This window comes from Engraulis encrasicolus, chromosome 16 (assembly GCF_034702125.1).
Source record: "Engraulis encrasicolus isolate BLACKSEA-1 chromosome 16, IST_EnEncr_1.0, whole genome shotgun sequence".
In the NCBI taxonomy this organism is placed as follows: domain Eukaryota; kingdom Metazoa; phylum Chordata; class Actinopteri; order Clupeiformes; family Engraulidae; genus Engraulis; species Engraulis encrasicolus.
In genome coordinates this window covers 29803662-29826099 of record NC_085872.1, presented here as the reverse complement: position 1 = coordinate 29826099, position 22438 = coordinate 29803662, and the positions used below count along the sequence as shown (strand labels likewise).

Genomic DNA, 22438 nt, shown 5'->3' with positions numbered 1-22438 from the left:
GTCAGATGACGCAATGAGTACTTAACCCTTTCCTGGCCACAAATAACTGAGTATCACAAGTTCCCCCTGCTGGTAGAAACCAGCAATGTTTGCAAGCTGCTGTGGTATTGATGACCAGCAGTTGGTGGTCTTTTTCCATCTCTCTCTCTCTCTCTCTCTCTCTCTCTCTCTCTCTCTCTCTCTCTCTCTCTCTCTCTCTCTCTCTCTCTCTCTCTCTCTCTCTCTCTCTCTCACACACACACACACACACACACACACACACACACACACACACACACACACACACACACACACAGGCCGAATGAATTTGCATATTTTGATTAAGGCTATACTTAAATACAATAGGCCTACTATAGAAATCAAATCTATGTGACTTAGCTTGTGCATTTATGCATGTTGCAAAATTGTTGAAAGCAACTTACTTCCCATCATCTACAAATAATTGCCCAGGGCTGTACTAGAGACAGACCTTTTTAATATTTATTTTTCTTCAAATGCTACTATTACCATGTCAGAACGCTATAAAGGACCTTTTAGGAAAAGCACAAAAGCACAACAATACCTCTTAATGTATGTCCTCTACAAGTCTTCTGTTGTCCAGTCTTGCACTTTAAATGTCTGTATGAGCACTGTCTATGTCCATACTGTCTTAAGTCCATGTATAAGTACTCTCTATGTCTATACTGTCTATGTCCTTACCTAGATTTAGTCTATGTCTGTATGGGAAAGCAAGAAATGTAATTTCAAATTCTTTGTATGACCAGTGCATGTAAAGAAATTGACAATAAAACCTACTTGACTTGACTTGACTTGACTATTGAAAGTGTTGAGCTCATGAGGGGATCCATTCCAATCTAGTAACCATGAACCCTGGTTTATGTTTAATATTGGCTGAAAGTATCACATCGCTTGCTTGGTGCACTATAAGTAGGCCTACTAGGCCTACTCTACTCAACACCATCATCAGACATTTAGGCAGACATAGGCAGCTTAGACACTAAGGGCTGCAGCACCTTACAGGGTGGGCCATGCTGTAGGCGGCACGTCTATGACTGCTGAGGGTGGCAAATTTTTACAGAGGACTGTAAAGTAGCTGCCAAAAAAGTTGAGGGCAAACCAACGTGTCCCTCTGACGTCTTTTACCCAGTGTGTTGGCGAAACACCAGGGACAGCCACGTGCCATGAACTGCTCTCATTCCTTCCGTCTGAAAGGAATCACACACCAGGGTCAAACCACACACCACCTGTCTCGCTTGCTAACATCGTCTTTACGCATGATACAGAGCTGATAGCAACACGTAGGCCTACAGTTATACTGTGTACTGTATATTGCGATAGGGGCCTATGTACTGTTTAAATTGCACTTCTAGAGGTGTCGCAAAATGGCAGTCACAGCCATAATGTAATTACACCATTGACGTATATACCTGTAGCCTATGTCAATGACTTACAGTAAAAACACATTTACAAACTGATCTTCAGGGGGGCAATCAATCAAACATTATATTGCACTTTTGAGGGTGCTGCTAAGTCGCAAAACCTAATGTAATTACACTTTTAAAAACAGACCTTCAAAAGCGGACAATCAAACCTGTCTTGCACATGTAACACAAAAGCACAGACCTCGTGCAGGCAGTGCCTACGTGTGTCTAACTGTGCACTGCACTGCTTCTTTTTTTTGCAATTTAATTGAATAAACAAATTATGAATGTATAGGCATAAGTCACTTCACAATTTTGTCTTTTCACGTGGAGAAGGCATTCATTGTTTATTTAACCAAACATCGTATTTCAAAATAAATGTATGACATTGTTCATTATGCCTGAAGTTATATCGAGTCGTCAAGTTTCTTTTGTTTCAGAGATGTAAAAGTTTTAATCTGTTTACCTGACAAGTTTACCTGACATGTCACATAGATGTTGAGTGTGACACTTCAACATCTATGTTACCCTCTGATGAAGATGTTTCACCGTCGAAACATGATTTCAATGATTAACCCTTATGTTGTGTTCGGGTCATTTTTGACCCGTTTTCAAGTTTTAGTGTGAAACAAACACACTTTCCTTTATTTTCTTGGAATAAGGCTTCATCTAATCCTCAGTCACAATCATTTCAACACAAAAAAAATATGTTTTATCATTTTAGTAAATTTTAAAGGTCCAAAAAAAAAAAAAGTTACATCTGTGGTGTTCGGGGGTCAAAATTGACCCGGTATAGATTTTTGGTTGTTGTATGCCTTTCTGAAAAGCTGTTGGTTGCCCTTTGTCTTCAGTTTGGTGATTTATGGTGAGGAAAACATATTTCTTGCCTGAACTTTTTTTGCCAGCTTTTTTGATATTACAAATCCAATATGGCCGCCGGACAGTCCCATACACTACAATATGTCATATCTCCTGTTGTGAAAGGAGTACAGATGTATTTCTGGTGTCTACTCATATGTTTCCATGGTCAGGGAATCCATTTCTGCATTATATAATGAGATTTTTTGCACATTTGTTTGCAAAATACACTTTTGCACATTATTTTTTCCAAAAAACGTATCAAAAATTCATAATGGCACCCAAACCTGTAGAACTGGTCTTATACGTTCCATAAAGTTGATGTGGCAATGACATAATGGTCCATGTTCATGGCATAGGGGATTCAGATGAATAGTGTGACTTTTTTCATGTTCATTGAGGTGTTCATTTCCAATACCTTTGCATTAGATTGGCGGAATAGCTGTGACTCTGACAGAATTGTTATTTTGTATATTTACCACACTAAAATCATATAAATATTGAAAAACACCAAGTCAACATATTTAAACATTAATTTTATGCACTGAAAAACTAATTTAGTTGACATTTGGTCTTTATCCTGCTATAAATCTCTTTGGGTTGGTTTGGACCCGAACACCGCAAATGCCACTCTTGATGATATTTTTTAATATTAGAGAAAAACTAATAAAATAAATTTGGGGATTGTTGTACTCTCATATCAGCTGTAATACATGGACAACATAATCACTAATTGTATCACTTTGAGAGGTATTAATAGTGAATTTATGCAGATTTTGATAGTTTTGGTCATCAAAAACGATTTGCATAATGTAAGATAAAAGATCTTTAAAGTCAAAAAGATGAATACATCAAGTAATATTTCCATGGATATGAATACATACCAAGTTAGCCATGAGATGAAAAACAATATTTGATGATAACTAGTGTTTTTAGGTATTTTATAGCTGAGTTTTGTTATCACGGGTCAAAAATGACCCGCACACCACAGGTGTATGCAGCTTATGAACACAACACAAGGGTTAATGTGATCCTTAATGTGATCACCACCAACTGAGCATCTACACTAAAATTTGGAGGTTCCAGTTGCCACTGTGGGGGAACCCCTCACAGTTCTCAGAGGAACCACAAGATGGTTTGCTATTCTTGCAAGCAGGCGCCTCTACTAGGACAAGAAAGGCACCAATTTCTTGGAAGAACCCAGGGATTCCTGCAAGGCTTCCCAGAGAACTTTTAGAGGTTCCATGGGTTCCCTATGTCCCCAGCTACTAAGAAAATAAGTCAAAGTTCAAGTATCATTGCAATGCAAGGACTTTGTGGCGCATTGTGACCTGTGTGGCTTACATTCGCTGCAGTTGAATGGTAATAAAATATATATAACTACAGAGTAAAATGCCACAAATACTGGTATATGTGAAATCATATTTAGGCCTACACTACTCCGTTACAATTATGTATTCTTAGCATATATATATATATATATATATATATATATATATAGGGATTTTTTTCGCCTTTATGTTTGATAGGACAGTGGAGAAGAGACAGGAAATGAGTGGGGAGATAGAGACGAGGAAGGATCGGCAAATGACCCAGGTGGGTATCAAAGCCGGGTCGCTGGCACAGTAACCCAGTGCCTAGGCCACGGCAGAGACATACTCTGTTACAATGAATACCTTGTTCAGACTTATTGGTCTTGAACTTCTGATTTACCATTGTAACCAATTACAGTTTTCAAAAGAATGCATTACATGCAATCCGTAGCCATACAGTCCTTGAGGATTGTACCGCCATGTACTGCATCTCTGCAGACAAAAGGTCATAATCTACACACATAGGGCCTACGCATCTACGCACACAAGTTAATGTCAAAGGAAGAAGAAATAAACAATGAAACACTCTGAAAGCCTCTGCTAAACATTTGCTGAGTGTTGCAGTTACAAATAACTGTCCGTTGAAATGAATGTGGACACACACACACGCACGCACGCACGCACGCACGCACACACACACACACACACACACACACTTGAATTCTTTTATTTGAACCCGCCATTTGATTTACATTTACATGATTCAAATATTTCTCAGAGGCTACACATCAGGGATAAAGAAAACATTGCCAACTTCACACATTAAGGCCGCCAACCAGAAGCCATGGCTGATAGGGAAAGTCCACAAGATGCAGCGGGAACGAGGCATCAAGAAACCAAAAAAATGCTACACACAGAAATATCTGCAGAACGTCAGCAAGACAAAGGAGATTGTTGTCAACATCCAGAGAGGTCACAGCCAAAACCTGCCACTGACCATCGATGGTGCTGCTGTGGAGAGAGTGAGCAGCACAAAAATTCCTTGGAGTGCACATCAGCGAGTACATCTCCAGGGCCACCAACACCACATCATTGGCCAAGAAAGTCCAGCAACGGCTTTACTTCCTGTGCAAACGGAGGCACAGCAGTACCCCATGCACCACCCATCATGTCCATGTTCTACAGAGGGACCCTTGAGAGCATCCTCACCAACTGCCTCTATGGGTCAGGAGCTAACCCTAACCCTAGGTCAGGAGCTGCACAGCCCTGACTACAACAGGAGATCCCCGCAGCGTATACTGAACACAGCTGAGAAGATCATCAATTCACCCGTGCCCTCCCTGCGATACATCTCCTGCAAAAAGTACTCACAATCATGAGAGATGTGACTCACCCAGCACACAGCCTTGTCCAGCCTGCTGCCCTCTGGAAAGAGGTACAGGAGCCTTTGGTCCAGAACCACCAGACTCACCAACAGCTTCATCCACCAGGCCATCAGGATGCTGAACACCATCCCCTCCCTCCCATAACTGACAACTCCACCCCAAGCTGAGACAGCTTCTGACTCAGTAAGACAACATGGTCAGAGAAGAGTGGTGGTCCACCAGCACTGGTGATGAGATCCACAATTCGGTCATGACACACACACACACACACACACACACACACACACACACACACACACACACACACACACGCGCGCGCGCGCGCACACACGCACACACACACACACCATGGCTCTCAAGTTTTGACATAAATTGGGAGTGAGTTATTTTTACATCCAGCTAGCCCCCCACCCCCATCAATGCTTCACCTGCTCTTTTTTACCTGCGCTTCAGCTTTAAAAGCTTGGCTCATAGTACTCTGTACTAGCGAAGTAGATAACCGTACTAACACAGATGGGTGATTTTGGACACACATGTAATCTTAGCCTTACAGATCTAACTGGGCTATTAGATCCGTGCAATAGTTTTCTGAACATTTTGCTAATAGACGTTCCTTGAACTAAAAAAAATCCGGAGACGTCTATGGATATGGAGGGGGACAAAAAGAAACGAAACGAAATTAAATTGTGTGGCCAGCCAGAATACCCACTTGAAGGCCAAAGACATGTAACCAAGTTTTCTTTGTTGTTATTAAACCTTCAGAGTTCAGAGTATAACTATTTGTAAATGTGAAATTGTACAAAATAAAGAGAAGAGGACAGCACTCCAAGTTTTGTGGTTTATTGCCCGTCAGACATTTCGGTTTGCCTGACACCGAAACAATAAAACACAAAACTGACCGGCAATAAAACACAGTACTTGGAGTGCTGTGCTCTTCTCTTTATTTTGTATCGAGCACCCAGGTGCTTTTTACTTTGGTTGAGGTTAGCAGCACGTTACGCCACTTAGTTAAATATGAAATTGTGGCATAGAGGGGGTGGTGCTACAGAAGGGGTGGGCTACTATGATCCTACAACCGGTATGGACAGTATAATACACAGAAAGCTGCCTCAGGAGCATTGATTTCAACTCATGTAAATTAGGAGCAGGACCTGTAGAAAAACATCCAACTGGACATTACTTAAGAGGCATTCTAGTAGGATTACATTGAGCAAGTGATTACTGGATTTTCTACGGTCTTTTGCTTAAAGTGATTAAGTAAGAGTAAGTAAGTGGCAATTAAATCACTAATGAAATTATTTTAATTACACTGCATTACAAATCGTGAAAATGTGACACGTGTGACATGCATCTCTCTCTCTCACACACACACACACACACACACACACACACACACACACACACACACACACACACACACACACACACACACACACACACACACACACACACACACACACACACACACACACACACACACACACACACACACACACACACATATGAACTTGCTATGTGACCTTGATTTTGTAGTCAGTTACAGGTCAGCTTGACCTTGTATCACAGTAGGGGAAATGTTATCAACATACATTTTATTTGCACCATCTTAATTGCCAATTCATGGTGCAACTTCATAGGCTATATGCCCTACTGTATATAGGCTATATATTAATTTTGGTGGAAGGGTTGCCTATCTGTTTTCACTGACATTTTGCTTTCAAACAGATATTTGCACAGTTCTGCTTTATTTTTTCTTGCTCCGTTAGTCAGTTTTCCATACATTCTTTGATTCTGGTAAAATCCTTGCTTCATATCAGGGTAATCAAGTCAATTAGGCCAACTTCAGTAAAAATGTGCAATGACATCTGATTTAATGTTGCTGGTGGAACACTGAAAATTAAAAACTTGAGGAGGCCAATGTATTGTGAGATGGTCAGCAATGTTCAAAATACACAACCTTATCCCTTTTTATCAAATCATCAGGGAAAAACAGAAGTTAAAATAATGTTAGACATTAGTTATTGTTAGGAAGTTGTGTTATGGGAAATAGGTCTGTATATTTCCTTTATTTTACTTTTTTTTGTAAAATCCTTAAACATATTGTCAAAGCAGTTCAGTCTTGTGAGAGAAGAAGTTTGAGCACAGCATTTATCACAGAGTCCAAAGCTGTCCTACCCAACACACCTGCAATAATTGAAATTGTTCAATAGAGGGCAGTAAGAGACTCCACGGCCAAGAGAAAGGTGGCCCGAGGCCGGGCGACTGCGGTTACACCTCTTAATATCCCTCTCAAAATTGCACCATTAAATGCCTTTTGGGGCTCTTTCAACGTGTGCGATGGATGTGTGTGATGGACTGGTCGTGGTTTATTTGCAAGTCATTAGACTAAATAACTAATTAGCTTAAATACAATTGATTGAAAGAGTAGGCAATCTTGAGATAGGCCTATTGGGAAAATATAGTTTGTAGGCCCATTACATCATAATTTGTCGTCTTGGTTTACATGACGGGGAAATACTGAAAACAAAGTGCCTTATCTTCCCATCAAAATCTCACATGCTATAAAGTATTGTAAACCATAAGTGCACGGCGTGTTTCTGACTCCCGGTGACTGCGTAAAATGCGTAATGGGGAAAGGGCGCCACACATTGGCAAGATGCGGTTTATATAGCAGCGGTCCCCTTGACTCTCCTCTGCTCAATTGGAAACGAATCCGGCACAGTGGCGTCTGATTGTCTCCGCAGCTATCAAAAGCGCGAGGTAACAGGGACCTGGCAATGATCTCACTGGAGCTGAATTTCAATGTTTTGACAAGAGACCTGTCACATTACCTGGAAAATCAAGTAAAAGTTGGCCTTTTCGGTTCTGGAGTTGGATTGTCACTGGTGCTCGGCTTCAGCGCAGCGTATGCCTGCTACTACTTGATATCAGTAGCAAAGGTAGGGTGGCAGCAAGATGCATTTTTTTGGCCACTGAGAGAATTTACCGGTGCAGCAAACCTAATCATTTCAGTAGAATAAGATGCGTGAAAAGTAGACATAAAGCAGCATTTTTTGAGACGCGCTTGCTCTGCGTGAATTTGGTGCATGCACCGGCATCGTGGAGAGCCATCTGACAGCAGGACACGTTTGCTGCCCTTGGTCCTGAAATTCTGCTAATTTTGGATTTGATTATTAGCGATACATGAGTGTCCCACGTCTTGATTGTTTATGTTGATGATTTGATTTTTTTCATGATGGAACACGCTTTCCACTGATCTTTGACTGTATTGCTGATGTCTTATAGCAGTTCATTGGAATGGTCTGTAAGCAATAGCAGTTGCGATGTGAAACAGCTTGGTGCATTACATTCTCAGTTTGTATCAGTGACAGTTGACGTGTAGTGTAAATGTAGATTACATGGAGTTCTACCAAAGCGTTTTTTTAATGTAGTGATACTTGCAAGGCTCCACCAAAAGATGGTAATGACCTAGAAGCAAACACCTGCACTGGAACTAATATTTGCCTCGTTCTTTTTACTGCATCCTACCACATGTCTGTTTTTCTCTGGTCCCATGTCACCTTAAAGTTTTTTGTTTCCATGTTTCTTTTTCCAGAAGCCAAAGCTGGTTGTTGGTGGCGAAAAGTTCTACAGATTCCTGAAGGAGCAATGTCCTGTGGTGTCGGAGACATACTACCCCACCTTCTGGTGCTGGGAGAGCCGGGTTCAGACGTTGCTTAGACCCTTTGTAACAGCAAAACCTGGTGTCACCTATCGGAAGTAAGACAGCACGCTACACCTCTCTGTCAGTGTAAAGTGTGTCATGACTCTGTGCTTACAGGCGTAATGTAGTTAAGAAGAAATCATAGATGTGTTATTTAGCCTACATACAACCATTGCCACATCTGTCATTGCAGAAGGAGTTACTTATGGACGGAAGGAGTTACATACTTATGCACATGCCCAGGAAGCTGTAGGCACATTTGAAGTTTCCATTTAGATTCATGGTTAGTGAATAGTAGTTACCAAATCAAGGCAACGTCCTATAAGTCTGACTAAAACAAATGTATGCTGTGTTTTATCACAGCTCTGTGACCATTGCATTGTCTCAGCTGACACTCCAGGAACAGCAGGCCACAGGTTAATATGCTTTACATGTGAAATATAACCCCCCCGGGAGAGATAAACATGCACGTGCCACCATTGCACTTTTACAGTATGTGTCACCTGCCTGGATAACCCCTGCCTCTGATAATGCACCAGAAAACCCTTTAGCCTGGGCTTTGTTATATGGTGAAAGCGAGGTCAAGGCACGCACAGTTACAGATGCGTTAATCACCCTCTCAGGAACAATATTTCAGGCTGTTTGATACCGTTGTTTCACCAGCCAGGGCTTAGCTTAGAGATGAAAGAGCTCTATTGTGCTTATGGTGTACAGACCAGGGTGCACTGAGTTTACACAGCAACAACGAAAATTCCTGTGAAGATTACTTCTGTGCGCGGTTAATGAATGCATTTCGGGTGAATTAATTATGCCAGGCACTCAGTCTGTCGCCGCTCTGACGGAGTGAGCAGGAAGGAAGTGGATATGGGTGTGTTGTCACAGACTGAACAGTTTAGCGTGTCATCTCGTGTCCACAGCTGATGACAATGCAATGCAACATTTAGTATACTAGTTACAACATAGAGTATACTAGTTACATATAAGTAGTTAGGCTGCTTGGTGAGCCACATTCACTGTAATCAAAGTTTCCCACCATTTTTTAGGTAGTTACTTACTTATAGACAAACACAATCTAGTCAACTGTCATAACCAGACTTTGCCCCTAAACATGTGATCACCATTTCCTTTGGTGCTATCTGCTGTTTTTATACCATATATATATTGAGTATTGGAAATGTGATTGTATGCAAGTGATATGTCACTGAATCATCAGTTGAAACCACCCACATTGTATATTTACACACGGGCAGTACTCATGGTCAACAGAGTTTACTTGTAGGCAACTGGACTTCTTTTGTAGCTTAAAAGATAAGCTGCAAAAAGGAAGTCATGTCGTTGCCTACATCTGGACTCTTTTGACTAAGATGATTTGGATGAATGAGACCCTTCACAAGCAGCTGTACCGGTAGGCCTACTCGTGCCATTACGCTGCTACCAGAGATTCTAGGAGTATTATCCATCTTAGAATAGAATAGAATAGAATAGAATAGAATAGAATAGAAAGCCTTTATTGTCATTATACAAAGTATACTGAGATTTGAGCTTCCAGTCTTATCCGGTCTCTCTGCTGCTACTGTAGTACAGTAGCCCTATTCGTGCCATTACAATGCTACGTGTACTAGGCCTACTCCTGCCATTACACCGCTGTGTATTCCATACAAAAGCTGGGCGGATGAGAGCATGACCTCATCTTGGCACGCTGGTGACTCCCGCAACTCAACTCCTCAGGTTCACCGCCTTGACACTGAGACTGAGAATGAGTTATCACTGCGCTGTTGCTGTACTGGGACTGTGAACCCAGTGCTTGGTATTGTGTGTGTGTGTGTGTGTGTGTGTGTGAGAGAGAGAGAGAGAGAGAGAGAGAGAGAGAGAGAGAGAGAGAGAGAGAGAGAGAGAGAGAGAGAGAGAGAGAGAGAGAGAGAGAGAGAGAGAGAGAGAGAGAGAGAGAGAGAGAGAGAGAGAGAATGTGTTTCTAAGTGAAGGTGTGTGTGTGTGTGTATATGTGCGTGCACATGCGTGCATGTGTGTGTGGGAAATATTTTCTGAACTGGCTCACCTCATTGAAATTGGGGGACTTATCATGTCTATTAAAAGGTCCTGGCGAGGGTGGCTGCTGGAGCAGGGCATTGCTGCTGCTGCTGCTGCTGGTGGTGGCAGGAGAGCCTATGGGTCGGGCCGCTGCACAGAGCAGAGCAGAGCAGACTGACCCCAGCTACATATTTAATGGAGCCTCTGAAATTTCATGCTGCTCCCTCAGCTCGAACCAGGCTGCTGTATAGAGAGCAGCAGCAGCGGCAGCAGTGGCAGCGGAAGCCGCAGAGTCTTGCCGTACAATACATACAACGCACACGCTCACAGGGCTCATGTCATTAGCTCGCCGTCGTTAGGGGAGGAGAGAGGCATGGACAGGCGCTGGGGAAATAACCGGGCCAACAGGGCAAAGAGCAGCTGGGATTTAGCCTCTTTGTCTGATTGCATTACCTTAAACATGGAGGAACTTAGAGAGGCGTAGGGGGTGACTGTGAGGACGTGCACACATTTTCCGTAGCTTAAAGGACGTCTACCGACTGTTCAGGAGTGGCAGGGAAATCAGGAAGCTCCAGGAAGCTGGGGTTTTGTTAGTATTCCTTTAGTTTGTATTTGCATACAAAATTGATGTGCTGTGTAAACAGTTTTTATGCATACATTGATTCCATTTTATTTACATTGATTTCAGAGGCCGGAGAGAGAGTGAACTTTAATATGGTGCATTATTACTCTCTGCATTGCAGCAATGCACAGTCTCTTCATTCAAATTCCGACTTAATTTGCTTCATTGATATGCCTGTCTATGTGTTTTAGTGTTGCCAAAACTGGCTAAGAACAGCAACATCAATGCATTAATAATTGACCACATAAAAGTATTAAGCATTGTTTCAAACTCCCTGTTTGGTCAGCTACCCATAGTCACATACTCTTGTCACATGCGTATGCAGATTGGCTACGTTTACATGAGATGTTTAATTCAGAATTAACTCACTTTAATTCTGAATAAAGATGAATTACGTTTTGAAGACGTCATGTAAACATTTCACAATTCGGAATTAAATGAAAGATCAAAGTAAACTAGACTGAACTATTAAATTCTGAACTATTCATTCTGAACTAAAAATGTAATGTAAGCATAGCCATTATTGCAGCAACACAATGCAATGTAATGCAGCAGTGTCTGAGTGGCTCTATCTGTGTGTGTGTCGCGGATGTCTGCAGTGAGCTTCTCAGGGCTCCAGATGGAGGCCAGATTTCTTTGGATTGGGTTGATAACGACGATAGCCCCTCTTATCCCGACACCGCCACACGGCCCACCGTCCTGCTGCTTCCCGGCCTCACCGGCACCAGCCGAGAGTCCTACATCCTGCACATGGTCCAACAGAGTCGGGACCTGGGCTATAGGTAAGTTCTGTTTTGGGCTATAGGTACTAGGTGCTTTCTTTCAGGTCAAGCCCCAAGCCAAGTCACCTTTATTGTCGGTCTCTTCATATGCACAGGTTATGCAAGGAAGCTGAAATTACATTTCTCGTTGTCCCATGAAAATACATAGACATTAAAGTGTAACACTGGACCAATAACAGAGTGTAACAAGTAATAAAGTCTTGGGGTTATGGATATAGGTACCGTAGGTTCTGCCTTGAGCTATAGTGTTTCTCGATGGGGGTGGTGGGGGACGGTGCTTAGTTGTCATTAGGGACATTAGTCCATTTAAAAAATAATAATAATACTAAGTAAGGGGGGCGTTGGCAGGCTTAGGATGAGGTCCAGGGAGGCTGGAAGGCTTGAGAAGCACTGGGCTATTAGGATGAGGTCCAGGGGGGCGTTGGGAGGCTTGAGAAGCACTGGGCTATTAGGAAGATGCTGTCTTACAGGCTTGCACTCAGGTGTCCACATCCCCCACCACACAACACAACCCCTGCATGACACGACTCAACAGCAATGTAAACTGAATGTAATTTAAAGGGAAACTGTGTGAGATTTTTAGTTGCTCATTTTCAGAATTCATGCTGCCCATTCACTAATGTTACCCTTTTCATGAATACTTACCACCAGCATCAAATTCTAAGTATTCATTATGACTGGAAAAATTGCGCTTTTCATACATGAAAAGGGGGATCCTCTCCATGGTCCGCCATTTTGAATTTCCAAAAATAGCCATTTTTAGCTGCAAAAATGACTGTACTTGGACCATACTAGAAAACATTTGTTTATTACTTAGTAAACTTTCATGTAAAGATCAAATTTGGCAGTAGGCAGCCCAGTTTCAATGAGCAGCATAGTTGCAGTACCTTTTTTGACCATTTCCTGCACAGTGTCCCTTTAACTCTTTTATCCCTTTCATCACTTGCTACAACGTGGTGGGCCTATTAAAAATGCATGTGTTTACTTGCTTACGTTCCTGCCTTTATGAAAAGCCGTTGTAACACAACACCCCAAGGTGAGTTCGCGCCTGCTGCTTAGTATACAGGGAGATTTGCTAATCCAGGTGGAGAATGAATAATCTCACTGTGGTTATTTCCACTGAGTAGAGACGGCCCGCACAAATGTTCGGCGTTGATCATTGCAGCGCTAACGCTGAGCGGGAGTGAGAGCAGGTGGTGGAGGTGGAGAGGGAGGCAGAGGGGAAGGCAATGGGGCTGTGTCATAGTCTGGCTGGCGTACAGGTGAGCTTCAGGAACAGCAGAGCAGTTTTTATGGCCGGGCTAAAGAGCTGAGTCTGGCACAAAGCAGCAGGGCTGCAGAGAGGTGCACTTTTCCCCCCGCCCTGCTCGCCCGCCCGCCGGCCGGATGAGAGAGAGAGAGAGAGACCACAATCATTCTTCTTCAAATGGCGTGGAGAGCAGTGATGCAAAGGCTGCAGAAGATGGAGAGACGGAAGGAGATGGATAGAGAGAGAGAGAGAGAGAGAGAGAGAGAGAGAGAGAGAGAGAGAGAGAGAGAGAGAGAGAGAGAGAGAGAGAGAGAGAGAGAGAGAGAGAGAGAGAAGGAGAGAGAGGGGTGGGGGTGGTAGGGGTGAAATGAGGATAGAGAGGAACAAGGGAGAGAGTGAGAGAAACCAATAGTCAGAGAAAAAAGAGGTTGAAAACAAGAGTGAGAGAGAGAGAGGAGTGCAAGAGGGAAACAGGGAGGCTTGCTCAGCACCCTCTCCTTTTCCCTCTCCGGGCTTAATGCATTACAGCTTATGCTTAAAACCAGCTTTGCAGCTTACTAAGGGAAGCCTCCCAGTCCCAACACTGCAGGGGAAGCAGGCAGCAGCCCCCTGTGCGCTCAGCCCCCTGTGATAACGCAGATAAATGAAGACTGCCATTCGCTGATAACTACTGCCGCGTGCCGCTCAGCTGCTGTCACATAACTGCCCAGCCGTCACTGTATCCTGCCGAATGCGCCAAATATATGTGTCCAAGTAGCACTGATAACTCTTCTGACCTCGCTGGCCTTGCTGGCTCCTGTTTTCAGGGCGGCTGACAGCTTTTTCTGGGCCCAGGACAAAGTCATCTGTAAGGGCCCCCTATCCAGTACATGAAATACAATGGGGACCCAATTCTGGGTCTCCTATCTCCCTGGGCCCTAGACAACATACCCCTTTGTGTCGTGTGTGTCCCCCCCCCCTCCCTGTTGGCGGACCTGCCTGTTATCACTGTCATTTGTAGGTGATGCTGTGTGTGTCAGACATGTGTGTGGTGTGGCGTGGTGTGGTGTGGCGTGGCGCGGTGCCCTGGCCTGCAGCTCATGTGTTCTCTGTCTCACGTTTCAGATGTGTGGTGTTCAACAACAGAGGAGTGTCTGGAGAGAAGCTCTTGGTAAGATAATGATGTTATGGGGTAAACAATGTCTATGTGTTTACGTGAAGGGGTCTCGCTTCCTTCGCCACTGGGGAAGAGAGGGGGCATGACCTTAAACGCGGCGGTGAAGCTTCTCTCTTAATCATTTAAAACGTCAGCTGTTCTTTTTTCAGCTATGTAAACAATGAAAGCCGCAGCTGAAAAGGAAACGTGATATATGGCTGCGTGAGCATTGTCGCTGTAACGCTATAGCCGTAGCACGCCTTTTGTAATTCTGCAAAAAGAAAACATATCAGTCATGACATCATTGCATTAGACACACCAAAGACGCATGACAAAATGTCAGGATGCACTTACTGCTAGATCTGACGTATACCTAAGACCAAAACGGCAAATGTTTTGATTCCCCTTATTGATTTTCTTCCTTGGAGATAGAGATAGAGGCCTGCGACAGAGAGGGCCAGAGGCGAGCAGATAGCGTGCGGAGGATAGCATAAGCAATACATCTCAGGTTGACTTACTTGACTTTGCCTTACAGGGGCAGTGCTCGACCTTGCCGTGTCCTGTGAATGCACTGTAAATGGTTTTAACAAGCTGATGGGATCCAGGCAGGACAGCCTTGCTTTGGTATGGCCAGCAGCATAGAAACGTACTGCTGGCAAGGCATTACAGAAACTAAATGGACCTGCTAGTGGGTGGTTAGTAGGAGAGGAATGCATTTAAAGGGAGAGGAGAGGACAGGCATCAACATTTAGACTAAGTAACTGAGCATTCGCAGGGCTGGCTTGCCCAGTTTGTGGTGTTGTTACCATAGTAATAAACTATTGATTTCCCGTGCACTGGTCTGTGCGTACGTATTACTGGACTGAGAGCTAAATGCACTCTCTAAAAGCAGTGCCTCCATTAACAGCATTAACACCTGCGTTAACCTTTTTTTTGCTGTGTAGATCTGTGTTGCAATTTTTAAAAATGTGTAATATTACTGTAGCTCAACATTCCACCCAGCTCCTGGAAAGTATTGGGATTTAAAGTTCAAATGAAAACACTAGGGTGGTCTAAGCTTGCGATTTTCACAGACAGTTTTTTTTTGCGCAGCCCGCCTGTTCTTGCACTGACCTTCACACAGCACCCCTGGAAATGGATAATGGTTTACATTAGGACATCTGCAACGCACTTGGGACAATGACATTTTTAGAGGGATGGTCACGGCTGAGAGCAGTGTCGTAGGCTACAATCACTCTCCCGGTCTTATGCTCAGAACACATAGCCCACTACGGCAAATTATTAGAGGAGCTGTTATGGTGTAGTAGTTCTTTTAAAAAAAAACTGTTCTTAAAGAGCTGAGCACGGCAAAAAACATTTTCAACATTTTAAATGCACTTGAGTCACAGCTTGAAGCTGCATAAAAAAAAAACCTTCAGTCACTTCAGTCACATTTTTTTTTCATTTTTCTCTAGAACGGATGTTTAATAGATTTGTAACAGCAAACCCCAGCAGACCTCTTTTTAAGTGCTGTTCAGCACAAGTTAGCATTCACAAGCTGTTGTGACTGGTCTCTCTGTGACTGGGCAGTGTGAATGCGCCCTATTGTTAATGTAGGCCAGTGGGTTGCTAGCCTCATTCCAGAAATCTGGACATGATTTTGGAACGTCGTCCGAAATGCCTCCTCTGCTAAATCCTTACTGCTATGTCTTTTCAGCAAGGGTTGCCTTTGCAAGATAAATGTGATGGCCATTCCAACGCCTATAGATGGGCCAACGATCAGTGTATTTTGTCATTCATGCAGACAGTTATGGCAGCCTTGGCATCACTTTTAGAGAGAGGGGCATGGCAGCAGTACTAGATGCCTAATGACCTGGTTGCTAATGTGAACTTTTCATTCACCAGATTGGTTTTTCTTTCTTCTCTTTTTTTTTGTCCAGGGCCTTAGCCTTTTAACACTGTTACATCAGACCTCCTTTGTTGCCCCTCGATTACTTCGGAGCCCCCTGCCAGAATTCAATCAAGCTCCAAATACTTCACAGATAATCAACAGTTCAGTAGGCCCGTGTTTTGTGTGCCTCAGAACTAGGCCAGGCACTTTGGACAGTGTACATTGTGTTGTCGCACAGAGGCTAATCCGTGATGAAGCTGTGTAGCTAAACTGGGGGGAGCGTGTTATGGATGTTGTTGGTATTTGGCCTTGGGGGACATGCTGTGCTTTCTCAGACACAGGGCATGTGGACGGGCATCAGTGAGCTATAGAAAAGGTCTGCAGTTCATTGGTGCAGCTTGCAGCATGCTAGGCTACTGGGCTTGGAGTGTGCTGTATGAATATGTATGCGGGAGGGAATGAGGGATACTTGCAGCTAGGTGAAACTAGGACAACCTGCTGGCACCAATGAAGGCCTTAGAACAAAAGCTGGAGAGGATTGCCCAATACATTCAAATTGCAAATTGGGAAATTCATGCATAGAATACATGCATAATGCAGTATGTGCATAATGTTTTCAATGCATATGAATTGATGTAATCAGAAAATGGGCTGAAATTGGAATTTGAAACCGTATAGCTTTCTTGTATAGCTATCTGCATTAGAAAAGGATTGTTTCTGAGACTCCCTCCAAATCATAGTGTAGATATGAGAAGGTTTCATTTTGTATTTTGTGGATAATGATGTATAGTAGGCACTACAAAAATATGAGTTTTGATCTTAATTTCTGAAAGTGGTGACCTTACACTTGTGACAGATAATCATTCATTTAGGGAAAACATCATGTGACATTTATGTGAAGGCATCACAACTATTTCCAACCAAGTTTAATTGGGTCTCCTTGCAAGAACTTCAGACTTATTATCTACAATGTTTTTTTTTATCTTTCCAATCAATCAAACTTGTGGCTTTTCTTTTTACATTATGTATGCATTCCTCGTATTACTCATGTATAGATCTATAAAAGGTTGACATAATTTGATTATTTATAATGACACATTTTTGTTCATGTTTGTCTCTTTCCCCAGACCCCAAGAACGTACTGTGCCGCCAATACTGAGGACCTGGAGATGGTGATCGATCACCTCCACAGACTGAATGAGAACGCACCCATCCTGGCTGCTGGGGTGTCAATGGGAGGGTAAGAGCCTCTCCATACCAAGAAGATCGATATGCAACTGCAAAATTATTCATATACGCAGGGCTCTAAATTAACACCCACTAACCAGCTAAAAGCTGGTGAAAAGTCAGTTTGGCTGGTAGAAAAGACAACTTACTACCCATCTTGACGTGTGGCAAGTGTATGTTTGGCTAGTAAGATGGACATCTACCGTGCTAGCCTTTTTGACTGGTGATGAAAAAAGTTCATTTTGAGGCCTGTGTATATACTGTATGTATACACTGTATAGGCCTAAAGGGCCGTACACACACATCGCTGCTATTTACTCGCTACTTGCTCACTCGCCTACTTGCCACTCGCTCTGGGTGATTTTGTTTACTGGTTTTCATGGTTCCTGCTGTCCGCGCCAATAACGTCCGTACGAAACAAAATGTAGGGCTACGATGTTTAACGTTGATCGTGTGCTGTGCACAACCATGCACATGAGCCTTTGATGGTGTAGTTCTACACTGTATTGGATGTATTTTCCTCAACACTTTTAACCAAAGTGTGATGGCGTGCAGAAGTTGGGTGGTCAGAACACCACAGGGGCAACGTCACCTGTCAATAATCTGTATTCTGCATTCCAATTGGTTACTCGCTTAACTCGCGTCGCTCGAAGATAAAATAAGTTTATCTCGGAACCCGCCCACAACGCATCGCTTGTTCTCTCCTCGCCTACTCGCCAGCGAGACTCGCTGGAACACGTAGACATTCTATTGACTTCATCCGCTGAGCGAGTAACTAGCAGCGACGTGTGTGTACGGCCCTTAAGGCCCTGGGGTGGACTAACGGTAGGGCACTGGCCTACTACACTGGCGACTAGGGCTGCACGATTATGGAAAGAATCATAATCACGATTATTTTGGTCAAAACCGTAATCACGATTATTAATCACAATTATTGATTTTTTGCAGATTTTTTTGAAAATCATAACAAGATGAAATATAACCAAGAATGAATAATATATACGGGATGAGCAAAATAAAATGAATTGTAATAATTATGTAAAGGCAATAGCATGAAACTTAGGTGGACAGATTTCTGGCCAGAAACACCAGCCTGTCAGTATGTTCTGGCTTCAAGGACGGCCTCAAAGGTAGGTCACTATTGCCACGATTGAATCACGATTGAAATCACGACTTCGATTTCACGATTTTATCACGATTTTCGATTATTTTCGATTAATTGCGCAGCCCTACTGGCGACCCAGATTTTATTCTGGCCGGGTCATGTGTTGATCCTTTCCTGTCTCTCCTCCACTGACCTGTCAGAAATAAAGGGAAAAAATCCCTAAAAAATAATAAAATAAAAATATATATGGACTATAAAATGTGTATGTCGCACATACTGTTAAGTATTATGTATTACTACGCAGTGATTTCACAATTTACTACCAAATATATTCCATAGTAGTGTTAAATTTGACTCTTTAATTGTTGAATCAACACTTGAGGAAATTTTAAGATTATGGTGCATTTAGTCCAGCTTCCTAGGTTTTGACACTACAAGATTCACCAGCTTCTCATGCTGTTGTCCAACTCAAATCACAGGGGAGCTTAACGCATCAACATTTGAAGGGATCAACAATTACATTTCGTTTTTATTATTTATTTATTCTTTTTTTGTACGTTGACCCGCATTACCAGAAGACGCTCAGTAACTAATAGGATTGGGGAAGTAGATAACATGTGCCCTGGCAAAGATGAAATGCTTAAACCTTTTGGCCTTAAAAGATGTCCCTCATCTCCCGGCTTAGGATGATGTTGGCGAACTACTTGGGTCGTAAGGGCAGAGAGACGTGTTTGGCGGGGGTGGTGGTCTTCTCAGCTGGCTGGGACGTGTTCGAGTGCACCGCTTCACTAGAAAAGCCCCTGGACCGGTTCCTCTTCAACTCCTACCTCACCAGTTGCCTGCAGGCCTCTGTGGATCGGTCAGTATTGGTGTGAGAACACGGTGTGTGTGTGTGGGTGTGTCTCCGTTTATTTATCGCAAGTGTGCATGTGTGTGTGTGCACGGCACGCCAGTGTGCAAGCTTACACTCATACCTGTGTGTGTGTGCGTGCGTGCACGTGTGTTTGTGTGTGTGTGTGTGTGTGTGTGTGTGTTTGTGTGCGTGCCTGCGTGCTTGCGTGCGTGTGTGCGCGTGCGTGTGTGTATGTGTGTGTGTGCGTGCATGTGTGTGTGCGTGTGTGTGTGTGTGTGTGTGCGCGTGCCTGTGTGTCAGCATATGTGTAAGGTTTTACACTTTTGCACAAGGCAGCATGGCAGGATGTCATACTCAGAGCCATAGCTCAGTATCCACTCTGTTCAAGCTGTGTTCTGCTGTGACCTGGTCCAGAGCCATGGGCTGCTCAGCCAGATTTCTCATTTCGACGCTATGTCTTTACTTAGTGCAGTATAGTCAGAGAGAGTAGAGAGAGAGAGGTTCCATTGGCCTATTGTTTCCGGGTTCTATTATTAGGGGGAGCCCCCTTTAGGCAGACCTAGGCAGACCTAAGGACTGTTCTATTCAATGCTAGGAGTATTATGACACGGTCCTTTAGGCAGACCGGAACCTGGTCACGCTAGGTGCCCATAGAAACCTATTATGTTGGCATATATCTATACTTAAAGAATCTCTGGTATAGTGACGTGCTGATGGTTGAACTGCTCTTATCCCCCTCTGTTATAGCCACCGACCTGTCTTTGAGAAGCTTTATGACATTGACCATGTAATGAAGGTAAGCACTGTCCCTGTCTGCCTAACTGTCATTGCCACATGAGTTGATCAAAGCATTTCATAAACGTGATAAACATCTGCACTACACATATCTGTTTGTTGTCAAAAAATGCTCTCTGAATCTTTTCAGTCGACAATGGGTCCATTCAAGTTGGGTTTTTATTTGGTTGATGAACATTTTAACTTTGAGTTGTCTAAGGTTGTATTTATTGGGCACAGAAATGTTGAAAAAATGTAGCAAAGTACGTAAATAAAGTTCTGACTATGGAGTCTGTACCCATATTTGGAGGAAAGCACTTCAGTAGGATGTGTTGGCGTTTCACTGGGAGGAGAATATGCCAAGTGTAGGGCTTTTGACTATTTCTGACTGTCTCTTTTTAGCTTGCTGTAAACAGTGTGAATGCTTTTTCATACAGTAGCATATACTGCTGGCATGTTTACCACAACCTGAACCGGTGTCCTTGATCTGAGTATCACTTTAAAATATTCTGCAGTGCATGCACTTTGTTACTCTGCTTTTCAGGGTTTTTTTTTGGAGCTCACAGCAATATCTTTCTCTGTCTCTATCTCTGTGCTGTCTTTCTTTTTCTCCCCCCCCCCTCTCTTTCCCTCCCATCTCGCTGTCGTTTTCTCTCCCAGGCCAAGACCATAAGACAGTTTGATGAGCGGTTCACCTCAATAATGTTTGGCTACCCGACCAATGACGACTACTACCGAGACGCCAGTCCCATCCACAGGCTGAAGTCAGTGCAGGTGCCAATGCTGTGTCTGAATGCAGCTGACGATGTCTTCTCCCCAAACCATGGTGAGGAGAAGAAGACACTAAGCACTGTCATCAAAGTCACATCACATCACTGAGCGGCCCTTGCTATACTGGTGGCATTAAAAGGATTGACTGTTCCAGTATCCACTGCCAAGTAATGTTTGCCAGCTACAGCATAGACCGTTGTAAGTGATGTGGTGGTGGGAAATGGTGGTGACAGCATCCCACAGTCGGTCACTGTGTCACTGTTGGATCTTTAAATAATCGTGACAACAGAACTGGTTATCCCATTTTATTTGTAGCCAGCGCATCACCCTTGGTAACCGGTCCATGTATTTTAAACGCTAGATTTTTCTGATGTGATAGTTTTTTGGGGACAATTACAAACAACTTCTTCTGAAACTGACAATAATTTGTCAGTGGTTGAGTCTAGCTGGTTAATACACTCTGTTGTCTTTTGGCATAAATCAACTTGATTAAGACGAATGAAATTGGGGCCCTACCGTGGCGCTAACGGTAGGGCACTTGTCTGCTACACGGCTGACCCAGGTTTAATTCCATCCCGAGTCCTTTGCCAACACTTCCCCGTCTCTCTCGCCCCTCTCGCTTCTTGTCCCATTCTTCACTGTCCTGTCCAAATAAAGTTCACCCCCCCCCCATATGTTTTTTTTTTTAAAAAGTAACAAAAGTAGGAATTAACAAAAGTAGGAAAGGGAAAAAAGAAAAAAAAGCTTGCTGTCTGCTCCTCAGCCATTTTCATCTGCCATAAATGAACATGTATAAAACAAATGACAAAAAAACTACAAATGACTAAAATCTTTACTTTTAAATGGGTATAAAACTAAAAATGAAATAATGAGCCCATTTCTCTCTCCTGTGTCCCCAGCCATTCCAGTGGAGGCGGTGAAGCAGAACCCCAACCTGGCGATGCTGATCACCTGTCACGGTGGCCATATTGGCTTTCTCGAGGGCATGTGGCCTCGCCAGAGCACCTACATGGACCGCGTGTTCCGGCAGTTCGCCAAGGCCGTGGTGGAGCACGGCGGCAAGCTGACAGAGCGCTAACATTGTACCTATCCCCCATCCCCACCCCCATCCCCATCCCCATCCCCATCCCTGCTCCCTTCCTCCCCATCCCCATCCCCATCCCCATCCCCATCCCCATCCCTGCCCCGTTCCTCCCCATCCCCATCCCCATCCCCATCCCATCCCCATCCCCATCCCTGCTCGCTTGCTCCCCACCCCCACCCCGACCCCTATCCCCATCCCCATCCCCATCCCCATCCCCATCCCCCTCCCCATCCCCATCCCTGCCCCCTTGATCCCCAT

General features: G+C 43.6%; 1 protein-coding gene across 1 annotated transcript; it reads left to right on the top strand.

The window, feature by feature from the left end:
- The first annotated feature begins 7657 nt into the window (after nucleotides 1–7657).
- abhd3 (abhydrolase domain containing 3, phospholipase) lies at nucleotides 7658–22208 on the top strand. The gene is made up of 9 exons (XM_063220385.1): nucleotides 7658–7916; nucleotides 8573–8736; nucleotides 11930–12112; nucleotides 14466–14511; nucleotides 17494–17606; nucleotides 19384–19557; nucleotides 20299–20347; nucleotides 20986–21151; nucleotides 21996–22208. Exons 1-9 carry the CDS (start codon nucleotides 7755–7757, stop codon nucleotides 22172–22174), a joined length of 1236 nt encoding a protein of 411 aa, XP_063076455.1. The 5' UTR covers nucleotides 7658–7754; the 3' UTR covers nucleotides 22175–22208.
- The last annotated feature ends 230 nt before the right edge of the window (nucleotides 22209–22438 follow it).